At 51.6% G+C, this 27,277-nt stretch overlaps 1 protein-coding gene across 1 annotated transcript; it reads right to left on the bottom strand.

Moving 5' to 3' along the window:
* Positions 1 to 430: 430 nt before the first annotated feature.
* On the bottom strand, positions 431 to 27,225 carry TXNDC12 (thioredoxin domain containing 12). The gene is made up of 7 exons (XM_069737911.1): positions 27,073 to 27,225; positions 20,333 to 20,393; positions 13,252 to 13,304; positions 13,093 to 13,166; positions 5,395 to 5,464; positions 5,117 to 5,200; positions 431 to 2,715 (listed from the first exon to the last, which is right to left on the bottom strand). The coding sequence occupies exons 1-7, from the start codon at positions 27,173 to 27,175 to the stop codon at positions 2,639 to 2,641; spliced, it is 522 nt and encodes a 173-aa protein (XP_069594012.1). The 5' UTR covers positions 27,176 to 27,225; the 3' UTR covers positions 431 to 2,638.
* Between the last annotated feature and the right edge of the window lie 52 nt (positions 27,226 to 27,277).

Here is a 27,277-nt window from a genome sequence, read left to right as displayed (position 1 = left end):
CAGTGTGAACGCATACCGCGATCTCCCGGGAGCGTCACTCTGTGAGGCCCAGACTGCGCCGGCGCTTGCGCCTGCGCAGTCTATAAAGGCTTCGGACAGAGTGACGCTCCCAACGTTATATTATAGATTACTATAACCAACATATCAGAAGAGGAGGCAGATCTCTTTTTGAACTCAGAAAGCAAAAAAAACAAACAAACAAAAAAAACAAAAAATGCATTAACGCAAAAAACGGCCACCACCATGTCTACCGGTCCCGCACAGAAAATATCCCAAAAGTGGAGTACCCACATTATAAAAGCTGGGGATGAATGCTGCAATATATATTATAGAGGAATCCTTGGCATCTTTTATTATTATTTTTCTTAATATTATAAGAATAATATAGAGTATTTTAGAAATGTAAAAATATATCACACCATCAAGATTAATAGAAATGTTACAATACTTTATGCATTTACACCGTGGCATGGCGCCAATACTGGCCACGAGGCTGGATATTATATATCTATGTATGAAAATTAGTCTAGATTTATTAAAAAAGTTAATTACGGTAAAACTTTTCCCAGTGTTATTGCTGAAATTGGTCCACGCTTTAAAAGGGGGGGTCTCTAAAAACAGCGCCACACCTTCCACTGGACATGTGTGGAATTACCGTTTAGTCCTATGCAGTTCACGGAAGTCGAGATGCAATATCACACCCAATACTGTAGTGCAGGGAGTGAGCAAACTTTTTTTTAACCATGTATAACACCGCCGCTTATCTTATGTCATCATTATCACCCAGTTTGTGCCTGGTAAGTCAGTTCCCAGAATGCACTTGTTTAAATTCAGCTTCTAATTTGTGAGAAAACACTGCATCTACCTCAAAAGGAGTACAATGACAGTAAAAAAAAAAAAAGAAAAAAAAGTTTTCAAAGTTACTCCCAACATATATGTTAATTGTAATTTTGGAAATTGCATTTTCCTTTTGAATTTTTTTTTTTTTAACAAAGCTCACAACGCCACCTACAGGAAAATAATGAGTACTGCAAGTCTACATTTTCTTTTTAAGATGAATTGTTTATCGCTGCCATTTTTAAGTGCAAGCTTTATAAAAAAAAAAAAAGAAAACCTATTGCCTAATTAAACATACCAGCATTGTTATTGAGCTAAGGCTCCCGGGCATCTTTTAGAAGAAGGGAAACAAAAGTATCAGAGAAAAAGCCAAAGGGGAACAACGCTCAACTAATCACTTTTGCTCCCGAATGTCAGTGATTAGCAGGGGTCTCAGAACCAGGACCACCACCGATCAAAATGTCTGACATGTCATTGTGACAAAGCAGAAATCTTTCACAAGTCCACACAAGATTTTAGATCTGGGCTACGGGAGCGCGGGTAGTAAAATTATACACAGGTACTTTGGTCGGCATTGGTTTTTGAAATTCTTAAGGCATTAAAGGGTAATGGCCATGATCGTAAGAATGCCTCTCGACAGGATAGTGGATGACATACTGATCGCTGGGGGTCCGATTGCCAGGACGCCCACAGATCCTGAGTAAGGGGCTCCGCCAAATCAGTCTTCAATGGTGCTCAGGTGTATATCATCGCTTGTCTATGAGAGCACAGAAGTGTCACAGCAACATGTCTGATGATTTGATTGGTGGTGGTCCAGGTGTGGAGACCCCTGCAGATCACAGAAACGATCTCTAACATCCACCATCAAAAGATGGGGATCCGGTTCTAGAGTTGTCAGAATTTCTGGGGGTCCTAGCAGTCAGATCCTCAGCGCTCAGTTAGGTCCCCCTTAGTTCGCCCCTATTCTACGGCCTTACAGTCTTGGAAATAAGGATTTGTCCAAGCTTAGAAAAAAACATTATGGCTTTCTTCTCAAAACAGCACCACACTCCTAGCTTTCAAAATTGGGACCCAAGCTGCACAATATGCACGAAGACTATAAAAGTCAGGAATAAGAAACAAGGAGTCGGGCCAAGAAGGCTGAATGCTATATAACGTCCATACTGTCGTATGTGCCCCAATGAATAATCCATGGACATCGCTCCCAGTCTTATTACATCTCTTTGTAGAAGTATATATTCAGAGCCAAGGAATAGGTCGTCCTGTCCTACAATCACAGGACAGGATCCAATTCAGTTCGAAATATGCAGCGCTCAGCAACAACAATAATCTTAAAAAAAAAGATAATAAAAAAATAATAATACATTTATATCCCCTATATTTGAAATAACGTAAACTGACTTGTTGCAAAACCTTCCGAAAACAAAAGGCCAAGAAAATAGGCCGAGCGCCATTTAACCAGGCACGGACCTGGTTAAAGAATATAAGCAATAAATATCTGGCAATGTAGGTAGTATATGGATGCAGGAGAAACCCTCCTAAGGTCTCACATAACACATCTGCATGTAATATGACCGATCCCGTGGATGCACTGAAAATTCCAAGCTCGTAGGAAGAATATTAGGTGATTTGTATGGTCATCAAAGAAAAAAAAATGTGAAAAAAATCTCTTTCATTGAAGTGAACAGAAAGGGGTGAATAGAGGGTGCGTACTCCAGACCCAAGAGTGGGAACGAATCGCTATAACCCCTGGGGGCACACAGCCTCAGGGAGGAACAGTTTGGGATGGGAAATCTAGCGGTTATAACTCATCTTCAATCTGTTTCTTGACAAAATTTCCAGTAAGTTTTTCCTGAGCTTCCTTCATACCTTCAACGACTGGATGGCGAGAAAAAAAAAAAAAAATAAGAGAGATAGAGAAATATTAAATATTCACAATCATATAAATTATAAAGATGTACTGGCGACAGCTTTTAGAACTGACATTACCATTCCTTTTAAAAGGGATTATCCATTATCTAGCACTTTTGGTTGCCATATTAGAAGGGGATAGGCGCTACGGATGTGAACCCTGACGGTCGCCTACGGGCAAGTATCATACACGTGTCGTATTCTAATTACTATGCTGGATGCACAATACCTGCTCACCACGCAAAAGACACGTCAGCAGCACCGCTCCACTTAGGAGGTGTAAAAGGGAAGTGCTGAAAAAAACCACTTTAAGGCTAGGTGGAGATGAGCGATTTTTTTTTTCCCATGCAAGAAAATTAGATCAATTACGCAAATGACACTCTGATCAAGTTTCATAAGAGTTTGATCCGATTTTCTCAGATGAGGAGGTGATGGAGAAAAAAAAATTCTCTTATTTTCAGACAGTGTCCAAGGGAAAAAAAAAAATCAGACATGTGCATGACCTCATAGCATAAAATTTGTTGGAGGGCGAGCCGGACGTACTGTCGGAGGGCGAGCCGGACGTACTGTCGGAGGGCGAGCCGGACGTACTGTCGGAGGGCGAGCCGGACGTACTGTCGGAGGGCGAGCCGGACGTACTGTCGGAGGGCGAGCCGGACGTACTGTCGGAGGGCGAGCCGGACGTACTGTCGGAGGGCGAGCCGGACGTACTGTCGGAGGGCGAGCCGGACGTACTGTCGGAGGGCGAGCCGGACGTACTGTCGGAGGGCGAGCCGGACGTACTGTCGGAGGGCGAGCCGGACGTACTGTCGGAGGGCGAGCCGGACGTACTGTCGGAGGGCGAGCCGGACGTACTGTCGGAGGGCGAGCCGGACGTACTGTCGGAGGGCGAGCCGGACGTACTGTCGGAGGGCGAGCCGGACGTACTGTCGGATGGGCGAACCGGACATACTGTCGGAGGGCGAGCCGGATGTACTGTTGAATGGCGAGCCGGACGTACTGTCGGAGGGCGAGCCGGATGTACTGTTGAATGGCGAGCCGGACGTATTGTCGGAGGGCGAGCCGGATGTACTGTCGGAGGGCGAACCGGACATACTGTCGGAGGGCGAGCCGGATGTACTGTTGAATGGCGAGCCGGACGTATTGTCGGAGGGCGAGCCGGATGTACTGTCGGAGGGCGAGCCGGACATACTGTCGGAGGGCGAGCCGGATGTACTGTTGAATGGCGAGCCGGACGTATTGTCGGAGGGCGAGCCGGATGTACTGTCGGAGGGCGAACCGGACACACTGTCGGAGGGCGAGCCGGATGTACTGTTGAATGGCGAGCCGGACGTATTGTCGGAGGGCGAGCCGGATGTACTGTCGGAGGGCGAGCCGGATGTACTGTCGGAGGGCGAGCCGGACATACTGTCGGAGGGCGAGCCGGATGTACTTTTGAATGGCGAGCCGGACGTATTGTCGGAGGGCGAGCCGGACGTACTGTCGGAGGGCGAGCCGGACGTACTGTCGGAGGGCGAGCCGGACATACTGTCGGAGGGCGAGCCGGATGTACTGTTGAATGGCGAGCCGGACGTATTGTCGGAGGGCGAGCCGGATGTACTGTCGGAGGGCGAGCCGGACGTACTGTCGGAGGGCGAACCGGACGTACTGTCGGAGGGCGAGCCGGATGTACTGTTGAATGGCGAGCCGGACGTATTGTCGGAGGGCGAGCCGGATGTACTGTTGAATGGCGAGCCGGACGTATTGTCGGAGGGCGAGCCGGACGTACTGTCGGAGGGCGAACCGGACGTACTGTCGGAGGGCGAGCCGGATGTACTGTTGAATGGCGAGCCGGACGTATTGTCGGAGGGCGAGCCGGACGTACTGTCGCATTGCACTCGGACAGACAATATGGTCGTCTGCACCTGCCCTGAGAATAACTACCTGACGTCTATGACTAACTTTGGTTTCATCAAATACTAAAGTTTTTAAGGATGACACCAGCAGGAGTATTATATATATTTATTATCTGGCAATCTGATTTCTTGCACAGAAAGTTTCATGTAACTTTATCACTTCATAGAGGGTCAAATTCTATCCAGAGGATGCAATAAGGATATGTCACCCACTATTATGCCTCTTGCTAAGATTGATGTTGAATATTAACCAAAAAACTAAGTTGGTGTATTGTGTGTACACAAACCTCTTATAGAGGCCACTCTTGCCTAGAGAACCGTGCACACGACGCATCATTGCCTCAATGTCACTGACACGGTTTTCGGTGGCGTCACATAAAAGAGGCGCCAGTGTGAACAGATTCCCTTTAATTAATACTAGTTTACCCCAAAGTTAATACTTCGTAGAAGAAAGCGTTGGGGTCTTCACATACCTTGTTCTGCTGTGCTGTAGAAATACTTGTAGCTGGGGTTTCCTTTGGAGTTTATGATCTCAGGATGGATGTGTCCACTGGGATCTGCAAATGTAAGAAATGGAAATTCTGTAGCCCTGGGGAATATCTAACAGATAATCTAGCTTTGCGCGTTAGCAGGGTCATTTTGGGTCATTTACAGGATGAAATAATAACCAGATGGAGTCAAAAGTCATTAAAATGGACAAAACTGTAAACCCGCCTAACATGCCGAAATATCAGTCTTACAGAAAGCTCACCAAGGAAGAGAATTCTGGGAATGTAAGCACCGTCAGGGCTGAAGGCATCGTCCTTTGGTTCCTCCTCATCCTATATGAAAACAATAAAAATTAAATGAGTGGAAAAAAAATGACGTTGGGTCCCCATTTTTGGGAACCAGCAAAGGTAGAGCAGACAGCTGTGGGCTTATATTCTCAGGCTGGCTATTGGGTCCTTCCCATCCTAAAAATTGCACCCCGAAGCCGCGCATCACATGAGATGCTACAATTCTGGCGCTTCCCTGGTGCGTTGGCAATCGAGGTAATGGGGCATGGGGTTGATGTCAGCTGTGAATTGTGCGAAGACACAGCTGATATCAAGCCCTGGGGTTAGTAATGGAGACACCCCTATTACTAACCCAGTAATCAAAAGAAAAACACACACACAAAAAAACAAAACAAACAAACAAAAAAAACACAACAAAACTTTATTTAAATGACCAATCCTTGACTCTTTGCCTTGTTCACCACTTTATAAAAAAATAAATAAAAAATCCCATGCAGGTCCAATGTAGTCCAAGAGAATCAAGCAAAGTCTGTCGAATCCTCCGTACTAAGCCTATGGAAACTCATTTTCCACCAGCGACCCTGCCCTCTGCTAGACCCGGCGGCTCACCCTGCCCTCTGCTAGACCCGGCGGCTCACCCTGCCCTCTGCTAGACCCGGCGGCTCACCCTGCCCTCTGCTAGACCCGGCGGCTCACCCTGCCCTCTGCTAGACCCGGCGGCTCACCCTGCCCTCTGCTAGACCCGGCGGCTCACCCTGCCCTCTGCTAGACCCGGCGGCTCACCCTGCCCTCTGCTAGACCCGGCGGCTCACCCTGCCCTCTGCTAGACCCGGCGGCTCACCCTGCCCTCTGCTACACCCGGCGGCTCACCCTGCCCTCTGCTACACCCGGCGGCTCACCCTGCCCTCTGCCAGACCCGGCGGCTCACCCTGCCCTCTGCCAGACCCGGCGGCTCACCCTGCCCTCTGCCAGACCCGGCGGCTCACCCTGCCCTCTGCTAGACCAGGCGGCTCTGGACAGCAGAGACGTCATTAACGTTACTGCTCATCAGAGTCACTATGTAAGCAGAAGGCAGTATTACCCGGCAGTGGCCATTTGTAAAGACTATAGAGCCTCAGAACAAGGCTGCATAGGCTTTATATGGAGGATTTGATGGACTTCGCTTGGACTACATCAGATTTACAGGACTATGTCGGACCTGCATGGTATTTTATTTTGAGTTTTGATTTTGATTTCAAATGGTGAACCAAATAAAGAGTCGGGGAGTGTTTATTTAAATAAAATATTTTTTTTGTGTGTTTTTTTTCAATTTTTTATTACTGGCTTAGTAATGGGGGTATCTGATGGACACCTCTCCATTACTAACACCACTTTCTATTTAATGCTGCGTTTTCATTTTTCACTTCCCTCCTTCCCAGAGCCATAACTTTTTTATTTTCCGTCAATATGGCCATGTGAGGGTTTATTTTTTTGCGGGACGAGTTGTACTTTTGAACGACACCATTGGTTTTACCATGTCTTTTACTAGAAAATGGGAAAAAAATTCCAAGTGCGGTGAAATTGCAAAAAAAGTGCAATCCCACACTGGTTTTTGCTTGGCTTTTTTGCTGGGTTCATTACATGCTAAAACTAACCTGCCATTGTGATTCTCTAGGTCATTACGAGTTCATAGACACCTAACATGTCTAGGTTATTTTTTATCCAAGTGGTGAAAAAAAATTCAAAACTTTGCTTAAAAAAAAAAAAGTGCCATTTTCCGATACCCGAAGCATCTCCATTTTTCGTGATCTGGGGTCGGGTGAGGGCTTATTTTTTGCGTGCCGAGCTGACATTTTTAATGACACCATTTCGGTGCAGATACGTTCTTTTGATCGCCCATTATTGCATTTTAATGCAATGTCACGGCGACCAAAAAAACGTAATTCTGGCATTTCGGATTTTTTTCTCGCTACGCTGTTTAGCGATCAGGTTAATGCTTTTTTTTTTTGATAGATCTGGCGATTCTGAACGCGGTGATACCAAATACATGTAGGTTTTTTTTTATTGTTTTATTTAGGATGGGGCGAAAGAGGGGTGATTTAAACTTTTATATTTTTTTTCATATTTTTAAACACATTTTTTTTTAACTTTTGCCATGCTTCAATAGCCTCCATGGGAGGCTAGAAGCTGGCATAGCCTGATCGGCTCTGCTACATAGCAGCGATCATCAGATCGATGCTATGTAGCCGAAATGCAGGAGTGCTGTGAGCGCCGACCACAGGGGGGCGCTCACAGCAGGCCGGCATCAGTAACCATAGAGGTCTCAAGGACCTCTATGGTTACCTTCCTGATGCATCGCTGAGCCCCCGATCATGTGACGGGGGGTTGGCGATGACATCATTTCCGGCCGCCCGGCCGGAAGCGCCGGTTAAATGCCGCTGTCTGCGTTTGACAGCGGCATTTAACAGGTTAATAGCGTCGGGTGAATAGCGATTTCACCCGCCGCTATTGCGCGCACATGTCAGCTGTACAAAACAGCTGACATGTCGCGACTTTGATGTGGGTTCACCGCCGGAGCCCACATCAAAAGGGGGTGACACGGCATGCGCAGTAATAGTACGGCGCATGTTATGAAGGGGTCATGGGTAGTAATGCAGAATAGAGGGATTTTTGGTTCTTACCGTAAAATCTCTTTCTTGGAGCCTTCATTCGGGGACACAAGTAACCATGGGTGTATGCTGCTGTTGTTAGGAGGCTGACACTATGTAAATTAGGAAACGTTAACTCCTCCTCGGCAGTATACACCCTCCGATAGGCACAATGCAACTCAGTTTGGTGCTAAAGCAGTCGTAGGAGTAAGTATAAGGAACTTACTATGTACCACCCCAAAACAACAGCACGTTGACCAACATGGTACAAAATAAAGGGAGGGTGCTGTGTCCCCCAATGAAGGCTCCAAAAAAGAGATTTTACGGTAAGAACCAAAAATCCCTCTTTCTTTCTCGCTTCATTGGGGGACACAGGTAACCATGGAACATCCAAAAGCAGTCCCAAGGGTGGGAAAAAAATAGTCCGAGAAAAGAAGACAGGTCGGCCAGAGTGAAACCGCCACCTGCAGTATCTTCCTACCCAGGCCTGCATCCACAGAAACCTTGTAGAACCGTACAAAGGTGTGAAGGGACGACAAGGCTGCAACTTTGCAAACCCGCAAAGCCGAAGCCTGGTGACGAACGGCCCAAGAAGCTCCCACAGCCCGGGTAGAGTGAGCCCTCACCCCGGGAGGAGGCTGTTTATCCTGAATGCGGTATGCCTCCAGAACCGCCGAACGAATCCAACGAGCAATAGTGGATTTAGAAGCGGGCAGCCCTTTTCGACAACCTTCGGAGATGACAAACAGAGGATCGGACTGGCGAAAAGAAGCAGTTCTGGTAAGATAGACTTGGAGAGCCCTGACCAAATCCAGATTGTGGAGAGATTTCTCCAAGGGATGGACCGGGGAAGGGCACAAGGAAGGAAGGACGATGTCCTCGATGTGAAAAGCCGAAACTACTTTTGGTAGAAAGGAAGGAACAGGCTGCAGGACTACTTTGTCCTGGTGCAGAATTAGGAAAGGATAATGCCGCTAAATCGGATACCCTCCTAATAGAGGTGATGGCGACCAGGAAGGCCACCTTCCAAGATAGGAGAGAAAAGGAAAGGTCCTGGATTGATTCAAAAGTCGAGCGTTGGAGGGCGCCGAGAACGAGGTTGAGATCCCATGGCTCAACCGGGGAATGATAAGGAGGTGCTATGCGGGAAACACTTTGGAGGAAGGTCCTGACTTGTGGAAGGGAAGCTAAGTCCCTTTTTAAAAGGATGGACAGGGCGGAGACCTGCCCCTTTAAAGTACTCAAAGAAAGGCCCGAATCGAGACCCGCTTGAAGGAAGCCAAGGACTGAAGGAAGGGAAAAAACCATAGGGAACATGTTGTTGTCGTCGCACCATCAGAAAAAGGCCTTCCAACATCAATGATAGATGCGAGAAGAAGCCAGTTTCCTAGCTTTTATCATGGTCTGTATGACGCAGTGAAAAAAACCTCAACGGCCATACCATTAGATTTTGAGACCGAGAATTCCGGTGGAAGAGGGGCCCCTGCGATAAAAGATCCGGATGGTCTGGGAGTCTCCAGGGGTGTCCGACAGAATGTTTACTAGCTCCGAGTACCAAGCCCTGCGAGGCCAATCTGGAGCTATTAAGACAACGGGGACCCTCTCTGCCTTTATCTTTTTTACGACCCTTGGGATCAAGGGAAAAGGAAAAAGATAGGGCACGTGGAACTGGGCCCACGCGATCACCAGGGTGTCGTAACCGACGGCCATTGGGTCCCGAGACCTGGCTACATACTGGGGAACCTTGTGGTTTTCGTTCGGGAGGCCATTAGGTCGACGTACGGAACTCCCCATCTCTGACATATTTGGTTGAAGACGGTGGGATGGAGAGACCACGTGCCTGACGCGAGGCCCTGACGGCTGAGGAAGTCGGCTTCCCAATTGTCCAACCCTGGAATGTGGACAGCTGTGATGGCGGGAACGTGGTTCTCTGCCCAGCGTAGAACGTTTGACACCTCCCTCATGATCTGCTTGCTGCAAGTCCCTCCCTGATGGTTTATGTAAGCCACGGCCGTGGCGTTGTCCGACTGAAAGCGGACCGGATTTCCCGTGAAGAGGGGCTGCCAGCAGAGGAGGGCGAGGAAGATCGCCTGAACCTTCCAGCGACCGTGCGGTGTGTGATGGTGAAAGACCGCACCCCACCCCTGAAGACTGGCGTCGGTGGTGATGATCTGCCAGAGGAGGGAGAGAAATGACCTCCCTCGCAGGATGGAGGAGGAAAGCCTCCACCAAGTGAGAGACTGTCACATTGAGAGGAAGGCGAATTGGGCAATCTAGGGAAAGTGGGTTCTTGTCTCAGGCAGACAAGAGAGCCAGCTGGAGAGGGCGAGAGTGAAATTGAGCGTAAGGTACTGCTTCCATGGAAGCGACCATCTTCCCTAGAGCTTTCATATAGAGCCGTAGAGGCAGAGGAACCAGGCGCTTTAAGGCTTTGATGCCCTGGCGGAGAGAGAAGAACTTCTCTTTTGGAAGGAAGACCCGAGCTTGGATGGTGTTGAATTCCATGCCCAGGAACTCGAGGCGTTGAGTTGGAATCAAGGTCGACTTGTCCTTGTTGATTATCCAGCCGAGGTGGCTCAGCGTATCCAGAGTGATCTGGGGACTCTGGTCGCAGTCCCGGTGAGACGGACCCTTGACCAGAAGGTCGTCGAGATAGGGGATTATGAGGATCCCCTTTGAACGAAGGATGGCCATGACCGCTGCCATTACTTTCGTAAAGACCCAGGGGGCGGACGCTAGGCCGAACGGGAGAGCTGTAAACTGGTAGTGTTGTTCCTGGATCTCGAAACGAAGGAACCTCTGATGCGGCTGTCAAATCAGAATGTGCAGGTACGCATCCGGAATGTCCACAGAGAACAGATATTCCCCCGATTCCATGGAAGCGATCACCGAGCGCAGTGACTCCATCTTGAAGTGTTGAACCAGAAGGTGGCGATACAACTGTTTGAGAACCAAAATAGGGAGGAGAGAGCCATCTTTTTTTTCTGGAACAATGAACAGATTGGAATAAATACCCGAAAACCGCTCGCCGTAAGGAACAGGAATGATCACTCCTGAGGTGAGGAGGGCATTGACGGCCTGGAGGAGCCCTGGGGCATGGGACAGCTGTTTGGGTGGATGGGAGAGTAAGAAACGTCTTCCTGGGGGCAAAGAAAATTCTATTTTGTAGCCTGATGTGACGATCTCCCTGACCCAGGCGTCGTCGACTACCGATAACCAAGCTTCTGTGAACAGAAGAAGTCTGCCTCCCACCCTGGAAAGATTTCCAGGTGGGGGTGACACATCATTTTGAAGAGAATCTGTGGCCGCGAGATCCAGAAGGTTTAGAGGAGTGGATGTTTCCACCTGAAGAAGATGGCGTATGCCGTTGAAACGTGTTGTGGTTCAACCCAAACTGGTGTCTGTGTCCTCTATCCTGCGCTCCTGTGACCGGTTTTCCTTTTTAACTCGCTGTATCTGAATCAGACTCTGACTGCGAAAGTACATCCAACCCGACGTCCGCCTCAGAGGAGGGGGAATGGGTGGAGAGGGGTATTCTAGATGGTGCCGCGGGTTACGTTGAGCTGGATGAGGAGCTAGACAGAGTCCTCTTTCTGGACCCTTTCTCCAATCTGACCTTGTGCGGGTCATGGTCAGGTGCGAGCGAATCGCCGTGGGAGGCCTTCGTGGCACTGGTGGCAGAAGATAGAAGCTGCAAGCGTTCCAGGACCTGTACCAGGGACTGGGACACTTTTGTCAGGTCTGAGACTGACTGAGACATGGCAACAGCCCACTCCGGGGGAGTGCACTCATCCCGAGCAATAGGAGCTTCCTGAGGGACGGACATGGTGGAAGGACTGCAGGAAAGAAAGGCGACGGCTGGCCTGAAGCCCGCTTTCTCTCACAGCGGGCACAAGCGTAGTGGGTCACCGTGGGTCTGTAGCCGGAGGCCTGTGTGGGGTTGGGCATAGGTAGAGCCTGAATGAGGACTGCAGCAGGATGCTATGTCGGCGATACTGCTGAGCCGAGGAAGGAGGCAGGGAATGCAGAGCCTACCAGACACCCAGGGACTGCAGAAGCAGTGCAGGTACTGTGTCCCCCTCCGAATCCTGAAGACGCTGCAGAAGCCCGCCAAGATGGACGCAGTTCTCGCTGGGTTCGTACACAAGAAAAAGAAACTGACATCCTGATAGACTGACGCGCCTGAGGAGGCGTGTCGGAGTGGAGAGCCGAGGCAGTGCCCGGCGCTGGAGAAAATGAAAGTGCGGCGCTGATAGGCCTAGACCGGCAAGGGGGCGTAGCCTATCGAGGGAAGGAGAAGGTTGCAATATGCCGGGAATCGTGCGATTAGGCGGAAAATTTGAAATCTAGAGACCAGTGAGCGCTGCCATGGGGGAGAGGGGAGTCTACTTGCTACCTTGCTTGAATCCGGCTCCTTGGTGTCTGAGGATCGCGTCCGAATCCCTCGGAGAAGAAGAGGGTCCTACGAGTAAGATCCTCCTTCCCGCACCATCTCCGGACGGTGCAGAAGACGGCGTCAACCCCTTACAAGAAGGGGGGAAGTCACCATAGATGACCACCGTCTTCCTCTCAGCCCTTTCCGAGGAGAGGGGTGAGGAGGGGAAAAGGCGAGGACTGGCCACCAAGAAGTCACCCTGAAACACCCGTATGGGTGACAGGGGACAAAGTCCTGCCAGCGGGTCCGAGAGTGGGCAATGCGGGGAGTACCACACTGCTCTCTCGGTCGCTTAAATGTGGGAAAAACAGGGTGAGAATCTGCACCCTGTTACCCGAAGGAGTGAATCTGAAAGAGAAAGGGAAATGATTAATAAAACACAAAAACCCTGTAAAAGAAAATAATGCAGATCTGGTGGTTAGATCCAGGTCTGCCTCCTACAGACACTAAGCAAAAACTGAGTTGCCTGGTGCCTGTCGGTGGGTGTATACTGCCGAGGAGGACTTAACATTTCCTTATTTGCATAGTGTCAGCTTCCTAGCAGCATACACCCATGGTTACCTGTGTCCGCCAATGAAGAAAGAAAGAAAATATATATATACCGCGCTCACCTCCACATTCACCATGATGAAGTTATGAGAAAGTTCGGAGATCTCCTTGGACTCGGCAAACTTTGGTTTCAGCGCTGCACGAGAAATACAACAACAGGTAAATGTGAGAAGTCCCTTTGCTCGACCACATCTTTCATTGTCCAAGTTGCATTTGGTTACCTTTGCACGCCCCACACCAGGTTTTATGGATCACAAGCATTATTGGCAACCCACTGCAAAAAATGAAGAAAAGATCAGCTGATGTGGGTCATATAAAATGGTACAACTCGGAATAAAGTGCGGATTTTCCATGCAGAAAATCTGCTGCATAATACCGTAACAGCCACATAGAGGAGCTCATCAACACACAGCAGATATTTTCTATGGGTAAATTGACCTGCGGTGCACATTTTTCAATCCTCGACATGTTAATTCGTTAATTTTTTTTTTCCTGTTGCGTTTAGAAAATCAGCTGCATTTAACAGTTTAAGCAAAATGAATGCCATTTTATGAAAACGACGCCGGGCTCATACATCCCTGATCGGACCATGATGCACGGACTGGCGCCAAGGGTCTCCTGACACGTATTCAATAGCCTCGTATAGTCTATGAAGCTGTCAATCACCAGACCGGCGATTGGTCCATGCATCGTTATCTGTCTGTGGACTGCAAAGCACAGATGTCGGAACTTGGCCCATGAGGGTAAAGATACATTTTTTAGGTGCCTTTTTCCTGTGGACCTCCATGGGGAGCCGGAAAAACAGGATTTTTGGTTGCTTACCGTAAAATCTGTTTCTTGAAGCCTCCATTGGGGGACACAGGAACCATGGGTGTATGCTGCTGCCACTAGGAGGCTGACACTATGCAAATAAAAAAATTAGCTCCTCCTCTGCAGTGTACACCCCACCGACTGGCATTAAACTCTTCAGTTAGTGAGAAAGCAGTAGGAGAAAGAACAAGGTTGAAAAACCATAACCACAAACTTGAGAACTGTAAACGTGAGAACAGTCAGAGAACATATAACAAAAACATTGGGAGGGTGCTGTGTCCCCCAATGGAGGCTTCAAGACACAGATTTTACGGTAAGCAACCAAAAATCCTGTTTTCTTTATCGCCTCTCATTGGGGGACACAGGAACCATGGGACGTCCCAAAGCAGTCCCAAGGGCGGGAAAAACAGACTTCCATCAGGTCAGAGGACTCACCACTGCCGCCTGCAGGATCCTTCTGCCTAGGCTGGCGTCCGCCGATGCGTAGGTATGGACCTTGTAAAATTTGGCGAACGTGTGGATGGAAGACCAAGTTGCCGCTTTGCACAGCTGTAGGGCGGAAGCCCTGTGGTGCACCGCCCAGGAGGTGCCGACTGCCCGGGTAGAGTGAGCCTTAATCCCAGGAGGGGGCACTCTGTTCTTGACCTTGTAAGCCTCCAAGATTGCCATTCTGATCCATCGAGCAATAGTCGCTTTAGAAGCCGGCTGGCCTCTGCGCGTGCCATCAGGAATGACGAAAAAGGAATCCGTCTTCCGGAAAGTGGACGTTCTGTCCAGATAGATCCTCACAGCCCTGACAAGATCCAGCTTGTTCAATGATCGCTCCAGAGGATGAGTCGGAGCTGGACAAAAGGAAGGTAGAACGATGTCCTCGTTGAGGTGGAAGGTGGAAACCACCTTAGGAAGAAAAGAAGGTGGGGGCCGGAAGACCACCTTGTCCTGGTGAATGACCAAAAACGGAGGACGGCAAGACAGGGCCGCCAGCTCGGAAACGCGGCGAATGGACGTGATGGCCACAAGAAAGGCTACCTTCCATGATAAAGCTGATAGAGGAATCTCCCTAAGAGGTTCAAAGGGAGAAACCTTCAGAACGTCCAGTACCAGGTTTAGGTCCCATGCCTCCACAGGGGCCCTGTACGGCGGGACGACGTGGGCTACCCCCTGAAAGAAGGTCTTAACCTGTGGCCGAGAGGCCAAGGTCTTCTGAAAGAGGATGGAAAGCGCAGCGACCTGACCCTTCAGAGAACTAAGAGCCAGGCCCGAATCCAGTCCTGCCTGAAGGAAGGCCAAAAGAGAAGGCAGGGAAAAAACCATAGGCGGAAGGCGGTTGGACTCGCACCACCGGAAGTAGGCCTTCCAGGTGCGGTAGTAGATCCTGGAAGACGAAGGCTTCCGAGCCTGAATCATGGTGTGAATCACCCGGTCCGAAAGGCCCGACGCTCTCAGAACCGCGGTCTCAACAGCCACGCCGTTAAATTGAGCGACCGAGAATTCGGGTGGCAGATCGGACCCTGGGACAGCAGATCGGGCCTGTCTGGAAGGCGCCAGGGAGCGTCCGCGAGAAGGTTGACGAGCTCCGCGAACCAAGCTCTCCTGGGCCAATCCGGGGCGATCAGGATGACCGGCACCCCTTCCGCTTTGATCTTCTTCAACAGTTTGGGAAGTAATGGAAGGGGTGGGAACAGGTAGGGCAGCTCGAACTGTGACCAAGGAATGGCCAGAGCATCGACGCCCACTGCGAGAGGATCGCGGGACCTGGAGACGAACTGCGGAACCTTCCTGTTGACTCGGGACGCCGTGAGATCCACATCCGGAGTTCCCCATCGAAGACAAATCTGATGGAAGACCTCCGGATGTAAGGACCATTCCCCTGCCGCGAGGCCCTCGCGGCTGAGGAAGTCGGCGGCCCAGTTTTCCACGCCGGGGATATGCACCGCGGATATCACCGGAACCGTTGCCTCTGCCCAAAGGAGGATCTTGGATACCTCGGCAAGGGCCAAGGAGCTCCGAGTCCCCCCCTGATGGTTGACATATGCCACAGCCGTGGCGTTGTCCGTCTGGATCCGGACTGGAAGGCCCCTGAGAATCCTTTCCCAGTGGCGGAGGGACAGGAAGATGGCCCGAATTTCGAGGACGTTGATCGGCAGAGAAGACTCCTGCAGCGACCAGCGGCCCTGGACCGTCAGGTGGCGAAAAACCGCACCCCAGCCGAGCAGGCTGGCGTCCGTTGTCACCACCTGCCAGTGAACTGGAAGGAAGGACCTGCCCTGGGAGATGAGAGGTGACGTCAGCCACCAGTTGAGAGACCGCCTGACCCGAAAGGAGAGTTTGATCTGTCGATCCAGGGAGAAGACCGACCTGTCCCACTGAGACAGAATGGCTTGCTGAAGGGGTCGCGAATGGAATTGGGCGAAGGGAATCGCTTCCAATGTAGCTACCATCCTCCCCAGAACCTTCATGGCCGAACGGAGGGAGGGAGGACGAGGACCCTGGAGCAAGCGTATGTCTTGACAGAGAGTGGATCTCTTGTCTGTGGGAAGGAAGACTCTGCTCTGACGAGTATCGAAAAGCATGCCCAGAAAGATGATGCGCTGAGAAGGAATAAGGCAGGACTTCTTCCGGTTTACCAGCCACCCGAAACGGGCTAAGGTGTCGAGAACAATGGACAGGCTTTCGTGGGCCTGAGCGAAGGACGGAGCCTTGATGAGGATGTCGTCGAGATATGGAAATAGGACCAGGCCTCTGACTCTCAAGATGGCCATCAGCGCCGCCATGATTTTCGTGAACACTCTTGGCGCGGTTGCGAGACCGAACGGCAGGGCGACGAACTGAAAATGGTCTCGTTGCACTGCAAAGCGCAGGAAACGGTGATGTCCGGGAAATATCGGGACATGGAGGTAGGCGTCCTAGATATCTATTGAGCATAGAAACTCCTGAGCCTCCATGGAAGCAATTACTGAACGAAGGGATTCCATCCTGAAGTGTCTCAGGCGAACTCTCCTGTTCAGCAATTTGAGGTCCAGAATGGGGCGAACTTTGCCGTCTTTTTTCGGTACCACAAAAAGATTCGAGTAGAAACCCGTGAAGCGTTCTTTTTCTGGGACGGGAACGATTACCCCGGATTTGAGCAGAGAAGCGATGGCTGAGAAGAAGCCCGGAACTAGAGCGGGGTCTCTTGGAGGACGGGATTGGAAGAAACGATCCCGAGGTTGGGAAGCGAACTCTATTTTGTATCCCGAGGATACAACTTCCCTGACCCATGCGTCCTCTACTGCGGAAATCCAGACGTCCCTGAAAAGGAGAAGACGGCCGCCCAATCTGGGAGTTGGGCTGGAGTCTTGCCGAGAGTCATGCCGAGGTGGATCTTCCAGTCCTGGGCCTGGAGGATCTACCCTGGGAGAAACGAGGACGCCAGGACGGAGTGGGCCTAAAGGACACCGCCTTCTTCTCTTGACGTGCCTGTGGCCTCTGTTGCTGCTGGGAAAGGGAGTTTGACGCAGCGAAGCGACGAAAAGGCCGAAAAGAACGAAACTGTCGTCTAGGGGGAGGGCGACGAGGCTTAGCCTGAGGGAGAAGAGAACTTGTACCCCCGGTGGCGTCCTTAATTATTTGGTCCAGCTGGGAACCAAAGAGACGAGAGCCCTGGAAGGGCAGACTAGTGAGGGACTTTTTGGAGGACAAGTCCGCCTGCCAGGCCTTGAGCCAAACGGTCCGGCGGATGGCAACGGCATTGCTGGAAGCTTGAGCCGCACAAGACGCGGCATCCAGGGAGGCGGAAACCAGGTATTCACCAGCATGGGAAATCTGGTTGGCAAGTTCCGCTAATTGCGCGGGAGGCGCCCCATCCAGGATACCCCGCCGAAGATCCTTGGCCCATTTTGAGATGGATTTTGAAGCCCAAGTGGACGCAAAAGCTGGACATAGAGCCGCTGAAGCCGCTTCAAAAGCAGATTTCGCGAAGGATTCTATAACTCTATCGTTAGAATCCTTCAGAGATGCTCCGCCGGACAGAGGAAGCACCGTGTTGGTGGACAGCCTGGAAACAGGGGGGTCCACCGAGGGAGATGCTGTCCAATTGGCGGTAAGTTCTGGAGGAAAAGGATATAATACACCCAGGCGTTTTCCCCTCTGAAAACGCCTAGTGGGGTTCTCTCTCTCTCTGGACACGATTTCCTCGAATTCAGGATGAGGAGCGAAAAATTTTGAAGGTGGTTTGGCCCGTCTGAACGAAACCGCCTGATCTGCGGGTTCCGTAGAGGGATCCTTGATGCCACATGTTTGGTTTATTGCCCCAATGAGGTTCTGAACTGTCTCACTCATGGTGGCGATTTGGTGAGGATCCAGCTCCGAAGTATCCTCCGAAGGCGCATCAGATAATGCCTCGCCTGACTCAGGGGAGGAGGATCGGTGGGACACCAACCGCGGGGGAGGGCCGAGCGGCGAGATGGAGCGCGAAGAGGACTCAGACCGACGTTCCTGTCTGGACCTTTTATGGCTTATCAAGGAGGGTTCGGGCGGCGGTTCCTGCGACCCGCTGGCCACTGCAGGGGTCTGCAGGGGTAACCGATCCAGCGCGGACACTAGAGTTTGAGATACCCGTGTTAAATCGGCCACCGATTGTGACAGAGAGGCGGCCCAGCCTGGGATGGGGGGATCACTCTCGGGCGGAACAGCCGGGGGATCCTGGGCGGTGGGAACAATCGGGTTGCTGCAGGACTGACACAGCGGGGACTGACCTGAGGGAAGTTTGCTGTTACAGGACGAACATGCAAAGTACGTGACTAAGGCAGAAGATGAAGAGGTAGGGGGACGAGAGCGGCCCCCTTTAGAGGTAGACATTTTTAGGGACCCTGAAGATGCCAGTGGGTTAGGGGACAGTGGGCAGAGGGGGGTGTCAGTCTGCAGTGCAGCTACTCACGGACCCGGTCCTGGAAGATGTCCCACTTGTCCTCGGCGGAGAACTTCCCTGAGGTGCTGATTCTGCGATGCTGAGCCACAGAAGATGCGAGTGCTGCTGCTGTGAGAAGCGGTGCACACCGGCCGAGGGACCCACGAGGAAGGGGGTGGAGCCAGACGCAGAGGCGCCGGTGGGCAGGGCGCAGTATGTCGGGCGGGAAAGAAGCCCGCCCGCAGAACCGGAAGTGAGGAGCCGAGAAACCGGAAGTAGGCCCCGGCCTAAGCCGGGACCTAAATTAGAGACCGGCGCCGCCGGAGAAGGGAACCGCGGCGCCGGAGCAGTGCGCCGCAGAGTCTGAGAAGAGCGGCAGTCTGCCAAGGCTGTCCGAACGGAACTGGCGGGGTCGCGGCGCCAGAGGTAGGCCCCGGCAGAAGCCGGGACCTAAATTAGAGGCCGGCGCCGCCGGAGCGTCGCCAGAGAATCGCGGTGCCGGAGCGCCGCCTGAGAATAGCGGCGCCGGAGCGCCGCTGGAGAGTGGCGGCGTCGGAGCGCCGCAGAAAGTAAGTGGCACGGCATCCTGCCAAGGACGCCGTGCAGACACAGGACGCCGTGCAGACACAGGACGCATTGAGGCCCCCGAGCAGTGAGACCGCAGGGGGAAGCGGCGCAGCAGCCTGCCAGGCTGTGACTCTGTAAGGGGCTGTGCGGCTGCAGGGAAAGAACTGCGGCCGCTAAGGAAGAAGAGCTTATGGCTGTCCCTGGGATCCCAAATAAACGCCATGAGGGGAGACAGGGGGACATCTGGAGAAAAGATCCCGGGGGAATGGAGGGGAAATACTCACCTAAACATCCCACGCCGTTACTAACCTGAGGGGAATGAGACGTCACGGAGCTGTGATGGACGTCCTCGTCTCCTCCAACCGACAGGCTCTGGTAGGCGAGTGGGTGGGGGACGGAGCCAGGACCGGACTTCTGAGCACGCTTCTGTGCTAGGATCTTGGTCCTGGAGAGGGATCTATGAGGATACGGGGTGGCAGTACACGCCGTACTCATAGTCCGTATTGTGGGACTACAGGTGTGACTGCTCACCCTGTATCCCTCTGGAAAAAAACCTGAAAAGAAACGACGCACATTGAGGTAGATAAGGGTCTAATGAAAGACCCGTGTCCACCTCCTACTGACACTAAGCTAAACTGAAGAGTTTAATGCCAGTCGGTGGGGTGTACACTGCAGAGGAGGAGCTAACTTTTTTATTTGCATAGTGTCAGCCTCCTAGTGGCAGCAGCATACACCCATGGTTCCTGTGTCCCCCAATGAGAGGCGATAAAGAAAATGTGCGTTTTTAAATGCAGAAAAAAAACCCCACATTAATTTTAGGGGGGGGGGGGAGGGGCGGGAATAGCGCAGCAAGCAAGTATCAGAACAGATTTCTAAAAACACAGCATATGGGAAAACGGCCTAACAAATGTGCAGCAAAATCTGCATGGAATAGAGACAAATTTTGCTGTAGATAAGCTGCAGAAAAATCAGAACCAAATATGCAGTGTGTGAACTCTGATAAGGGCATTTCTCCTACAAATCATTACGGCCATTACCTGCTGGCGGCCTCCTGCTTCCCATCTTCCAGAGTTCTCCAATGGATATGATCTCCAAAACCTAAAAAAAAATGCAAAAATAAATATTAGGAAGTGCATGAAATAAAATGCTTAAATTGAGAGTCCTGGTACATATGGCTTATTCCTATGTATTCCTAGACACTTGCTAAGTGTCACAGTCCTGTGAACCAGGGCTGGCGTCAGCTTTCGGAGAACCTGATCTAAGTGCTGGTGCACACTTAGGAGCAGATTTCCAGACACTGGATATGTACATGAGGGTCACCTGCTTCGTACAGCACAGGTGCCGGCTGCATTATACAGCCAGCACTCGAGTTTTACTGCAGCGATCAGCGACAGATCCGATCATAACAGTTTAATCTTGTAAAATAGAAGTTATTGTTAATCAATACAGCAATATTTAAGAGGGAACTGGGGGAAGTAGTGCCATGATTGTGCACCTATATAACCCGGCCAGTGGCTGGAATTACCGGCCTCCCAATAAAACAGCATAAAAGATCAGAAAGTTGTATGGATCCAAAAATGACAATGATAAAATGTACAACTTGAACCGTGCAAAATATTCCCTCCTACAACTTCATCGACCATAAAATAAATGTTATAAGGCAGGGGTGTCAAACTGCATTCCTCAAGGGCTGCAGACAGGTCATGTTTTCAGGATTTCCTTGTACTGCACAGGTGATAATTTAATCACCTACACACATAATGATTGCAGCACCTTGTGCAATGCTAAGGAAATCTTGAAAACACGCATGGTTTGCGGCCCTCGAGGAATGCAGTTTGACACCCCTGTTATAAGGAATGGAATAACATTTCTGGCATAAAAAAACGCCACCAGTATTGATTAACCTAATGTCAGTTATGCCAACAACATTACAGCCCCAGAAACGCCACCATAGCGCTTAGGCTATGTGCACACATAGGAAAAGAGGTGCAGAATTTTCTGCACAAAATCCACATCTCCTGGCAGAATCCGCAGCTGTGGATTTGCCGCGGTTTTATGCAGAATTGATGCGGATTTTCTGCAGTTTTTGCCACTGCGGATTTTTATCATGGAGGGGTGCAGAACCGCTGCAGATCCGCACAAAAGTGACATGCACTTTATTTAAATCCGCAGCAATTCCGCACTGATTTTTCCGCACCATCTGAACAGCTTTTTTTGGCCTATTGATTTACATTGTACTGTACATCACAGTGCGGATCTGCATCGTGTGCACATAGCCTTATTGTAAGCCGCAAACAATCCCCCACCGACCTCACAGAAACAATCCCCACCGAGCTCACAGAACACCTGTTCACAATGGCAGGAACTTTCCCTCAGGTGTTAACAGTCTTGTATCCTGGATGGCAGGATGCCAAACTAGGATACATGGTCTACTGAAGTGCTGAAACGAATACAGTGCTGTTCCCAGCTCCACCCAGTGTCACCAAGGACGCCTAGCCAGTCATTATGAACACTGACTCTGGGCAGCCATCATTGATGACAGTCAGCACCCAGTGGTCCATACCCAAAGATATGCAGGATCACGTCAGCCAAAAGGGCCTCTAAAGTGTGTGGTCACATTGGCCTCTCTCTGCACAACAGGTCAGGTATGCCACCATAGTGCCACCAGACACTGCAGAGGTCACCATAGAGCTACCAAACCATGCACAGCACACCGTAGAGCCACCAAACCCTGCACAGGACACCACACTACCATCAAACCATGCACAGCACACCATAGAGCCACCAGACCCTGCACAGGACACCACACTACCACAAAACCATGCACAGCTCACCATAGTGTCACCAGACCCTGCACAGGACACCATACTACCACCAAACCATGCACAGCACACCATAGTGTCACCAGACCCTGCACAGGACACCATACTACCACAAAACCATACACAGCTCACCATAGTGTCACCAGACCCTGCACAGAACACCATAGTGTCACCAGACCCTGCACAGGGCACCACACTACCACAAAACCATACACAGCTCACCATAGTGTCACCAGACCCTGCACAGAACACCATACTACCACCAAACCATGCACAGCACACCATAGTGTCACCAGACACTGCACAGGGCACCACACTACCACCAAACCATGCACAGCTCACCATAGTGTCACCAGACCCTGCACAGGACACCATACTACCACCAAACCATGCACAGCACACCATAGTGTCACCAGACCCTGCACAGGACACCATACTACCACAAAACCATACACAGCTCACCATAGTGTCACCAGACCCTGCACAGAACACCATAGTGTCACCAGACCCTGCACAGGGCACCACACTACCACAAAACCATACACAGCTCACCATAGTGTCACCAGACCCTGCACAGAACACCATACTACCACCAAACCATGCACAGCACACCATAGAGCCACCAGACCCTGCACAGGACACCACACTACCACAAAACCATGCACAGCTCACCATAGTGTCACCAGACCCTGCACAGGACACCATACTACCACCAAACCATGCACAGCACACCATAGAGCCACCAGACCCTGCACAGGACACCACACTACCACAAAACCATGCACAGCTCACCATAGTGTCACCAGACCCTGCACAGGACACCATACTACCACCAAACCATGCACAGCACACCATAGTGTCACCAGACCCTGCACAGGACACCATACTACCACAAAACCATACACAGCTCACCATAGTGTCACCAGACCCTGCACAGAACACCATAGTGTCACCAGACCCTGCACAGGGCACCACACTACCACAAAACCATACACAGCTCACCATAGTGTCACCAGACCCTGCACAGAACACCATAGTGTCACCAGACCCTGCACAGGGCACCACACTACCACAAAACCATACACAGCTCACCATAGTGTCACCAGACCCTGCACAGAACACCATACTACCACCAAACCATGCACAGCACACCATAGTGTCACCAGACACTGCACAGGGCACCACACTACCACCAAACCATACACAGCACACCATAGTGTCACCAGACCCTGCACAGGACACCATACTACCACCAAACCATGCACAGCACACCATAGTGTCACCAGACCCTGCACAGGGCACCACACTACCACAAAACCATACACAGCTCACCATAGTGTCACCAGACCCTGCACAGGACACCATACTACCACCAAACCATGCACAGCACACCATAGTGTCACCAGACCCTGCACAGGACACCACACTACCACCAAACCATGCACAGCACACCATAGAGCCACCAGACCCTGCACAGGACACCACACTACCACAAAACCATGCACAGCACACCATAGTGTCACCAGACCCTGCACAGGACACCACACTACCACCAAACCATGCACAGCACACCATAGTGTCACCAGACCCTGCACAGGACACCACACTACCACCAAACCATGCACAGCACACCATAGAGCCACCAGACCCTGCACAGGACACCACACTACCACAAAACCATGCACAGCACACCATAGTGTCACCAGACCCTGCACAGGACACCATACTACCACCAAACCATGCACAGCACACCATAGTGTCACCAGACCCTGCACAGGACACCACACTACCACCAAACCATGCACAGCACACCATAGAGCCACCAGACCCTGCACAGGACACCACACTACCACAAAACCATGCACAGCACACCATAGTGTCACCAGACACTGAAGAGGTCACCACAGAGCTACCAAACCATGCACAGCACAACATAGAGCCACCAGACCCTGCACAGGGCACCACACTACCAGTACCACCAAACCATGCACAGCACAACATAGAGCCACCAGACCCTGCACAGGACACCACACTACCACCAAACCATGCACAGCACACCATAGTGTCACCAGACACTGCAGAGGTCACCACACTACCACCAAACCATGCACAGCACACCATAGAGCCACCAGACCCTGCACAGGGCACCACACTACCACCAAACCATACACAGCTCACCATAGTGTCACCAGACCCTGCACAGGTCACCACACTACCACCAAACCATGCACAGCACACCATAGAGCCACCAGACCCTGCACAGGGCACCACACTACCACCAAACCATACACAGCACACCATAGTGTCACCAGACCCTGCACAGGACACCACACTACCACAAAACCATGCACAGCACACCATAGTGTCACCAGACACTGCAGAGGTCACCACAGAGCAACCAAACCATGCACAGCACAACATAGAGCCACCAGACCCTGCACAGGACACCACACTACCACCAAACCATGCACAGCACACCATAGTGTCACCAGACCCTGCACAGGGCACCACACTACCACCAAACTATGCACAGCACACCATAGAGCCACCAGACCCTGCACAGGGCACCACACTACCACCAAACCATACACAGCTCACCATAGTGTCACCAGACCCTGCACAGGGCACCACACTACCACCAAACCATGCACAGCACACCATAGTGTCACCAGACACTGCAGAGGTCACCACACTACCACCAAACCATGCACAGCACACCATAGAGCCACCAGACCCTGCACAGGGCACCACACTACCACCAAACCATACACAGCTCACCATAGTGTCACCAGACCCTGCACAGGGCACCACACTACCACCAAACCATGCACAGCACACCATAGTGTCACCAGACACTGCACAGGGCACCACACTACCACCAAACCATACACAGCACACCATAGTGTCACCAGACCCTGCACAGGACACCACACTACCACCAAACCATGCACAGCACACCATAGTGTCACCAGACCCTGCACAGGGCACCACACTACCACCAAACCATACACAGCACACCATAGTGTCACCAGACCCTGCACAGGGCACCACACTACCACCAAACCATACACAGCTGACCATAGTGTCACCAGACCCTGCACAGGGCACCACACTACCACCAAACCATGCACAGCACACCATAGAGCCACCAGACCCTGCACAGGACACCACACTACCACCAAACCATACACAGCACACCATAGTGTCACCAGACCCTGCACAGGGCACCACACTACCACCAAACCATACACAGCTCACCATAGTGTCACCAGACCCTGCACAGGACACCACACTACCACCAAACCATACACAGCTCACCATAGTGTCACCAGACCCTGCACAGGGCACCACACTACCACCAAACCATACACAGCTGACCATAGAGCCACCAGACCCTGCACAGGACACCACACTACCACAAAACCATGCACAGCACACCATAGTGTCACCAGACCCTGCACAGGGCACCACACTACCACCAAACCATGCACAGCACACCATAGAGCCACCAGACCCTGCACAGGACACCACACTACCACCAAACCATACACAGCACACCATAGTGTCACCAGACCCTGCACAGGGCACCACACTACCACCAAACCATGCACAGCACACCATAGTGTCACCAGACCCTGCACAGGGCACCACACTACCACCAAACCATGCACAGCACACCATAGTGTCACCAGACCCTGCACAGGACACCACACTACCACCAAACCATACACAGCACACCATAGTGTCACCAGACCCTGCACAGGGCACCACACTACCACCAAACCATGCACAGCACACCATAGTGTCACCAGACCCTGCACAGGGCACCACACTACCACCAAACCATGCACAGCACACCATAGTGTCACCAGACCCTGCACAGGGCACCACACTACCACCAAACCATACACAGCTGACCATAGAGCCACCAGACCCTGCACAGGACACCACACTACCACCAAACCATACACAGCTGACCATAGAGCCACCAGACCCTGCACAGGACACCACACTACCACCAAACCATACACAGCTCACCATAGAGCCACCAGACCCTGCACAGGACACCACACTACCACCAAACCATACACAGCACACCACACTACCACCAAACCATACACAGCACACCATAGTGTCACCAGACCCTGCACAGGGCACCACACTACCACCAAACCATACACAGCTCACCATAGTGTCACCAGACCCTGCACAGGACACCACACTACCACCAAACCATGCACAGCACACCATAGTGTCACCAGACCCTGCACAGGGCACCACACTACCACCAAACCATGCAGAGCACACCATAGTGTCACCAGACCCTGCACAGGACACCACACTACCACCAAACCATACACAGCTCACCATAGTGTCACCAGACCCTGCACAGGGCACCACACTACCACCAAACCATACACAGCTGACCATAGAGCCACCAGACCCTGCACAGGACACCACACTACCACCAAACCATACACAGCTGACCATAGAGCCACCAGACCCTGCACAGGACACCACACTACCACCAAACCATACACAGCTCACCATAGAGCCACCAGACCCTGCACAGGACACCACACTACCACCAAACCATACACAGCACACCACACTACCACCAAACCATACACAGCACACCATAGTGTCACCAGACCCTGCACAGGGCACCACACTACCACCAAACCATACACAGCTCACCATAGTGTCACCAGACCCTGCACAGGACACCACACTACCACCAAACCATGCACAGCACACCATAGTGTCACCAGACCCTGCACAGGGCACCACACTACCACCAAACCATGCACAGCACACCATAGTGTCACCAGACCCTGCACAGGACACCACACTACCACCAAACCATACACAGCTCACCATAGTGTCACCAGACCCTGCACAGGGCACCACAGAGCCCCCAGACCCCGCAGCACATAGTTCATCAGTGACGTTACCTCTGTCAAGTCCTTCACCAGCAGATACCAGCGTGGTCCCTACAGCCAGGAGGAGGACACTGGCACACAGCACCGAACAGCGGCTGTTACAAGAAGGCAGCATGACAGCGGGGAGCAGCACAGACAGCAAGAGCAGGAGAAGCGTCCGGGGGAAGTGATGTGCACCGGATGGAGGCGGCTCAGCAGTGACCGGGGCTGTGCGGGG

Source organism: Ranitomeya imitator, chromosome 8 (assembly GCF_032444005.1).
Source record: "Ranitomeya imitator isolate aRanImi1 chromosome 8, aRanImi1.pri, whole genome shotgun sequence".
Lineage (NCBI taxonomy): Eukaryota > Metazoa > Chordata > Amphibia > Anura > Dendrobatidae > Ranitomeya > Ranitomeya imitator.
This window is presented reverse-complemented; position numbering and strand designations above follow the sequence as displayed.

Excerpts from the sequence above, each read along its gene's own strand:
- TXNDC12 (XM_069737911.1), bottom strand. The coding sequence starts at position 27,175 with ATGCTGCCTTCTTGTAACAGCCGCTGTTCGGTGCTGTGTGCCAGTGTC. Across the intron at positions 13,305-20,332 it reads AAGCAGGAGGCCGCCAGCAG|TGGGTTGCCAATAATGCTTG; the intron begins GTAATGGCCGTA and ends CATTTTTTGCAG. Across the intron at positions 5,201-5,394 it reads TCCCAGAATTCTCTTCCTTG|ATCCCAGTGGACACATCCAT; the intron begins GTGAGCTTTCTG and ends TTACATTTGCAG.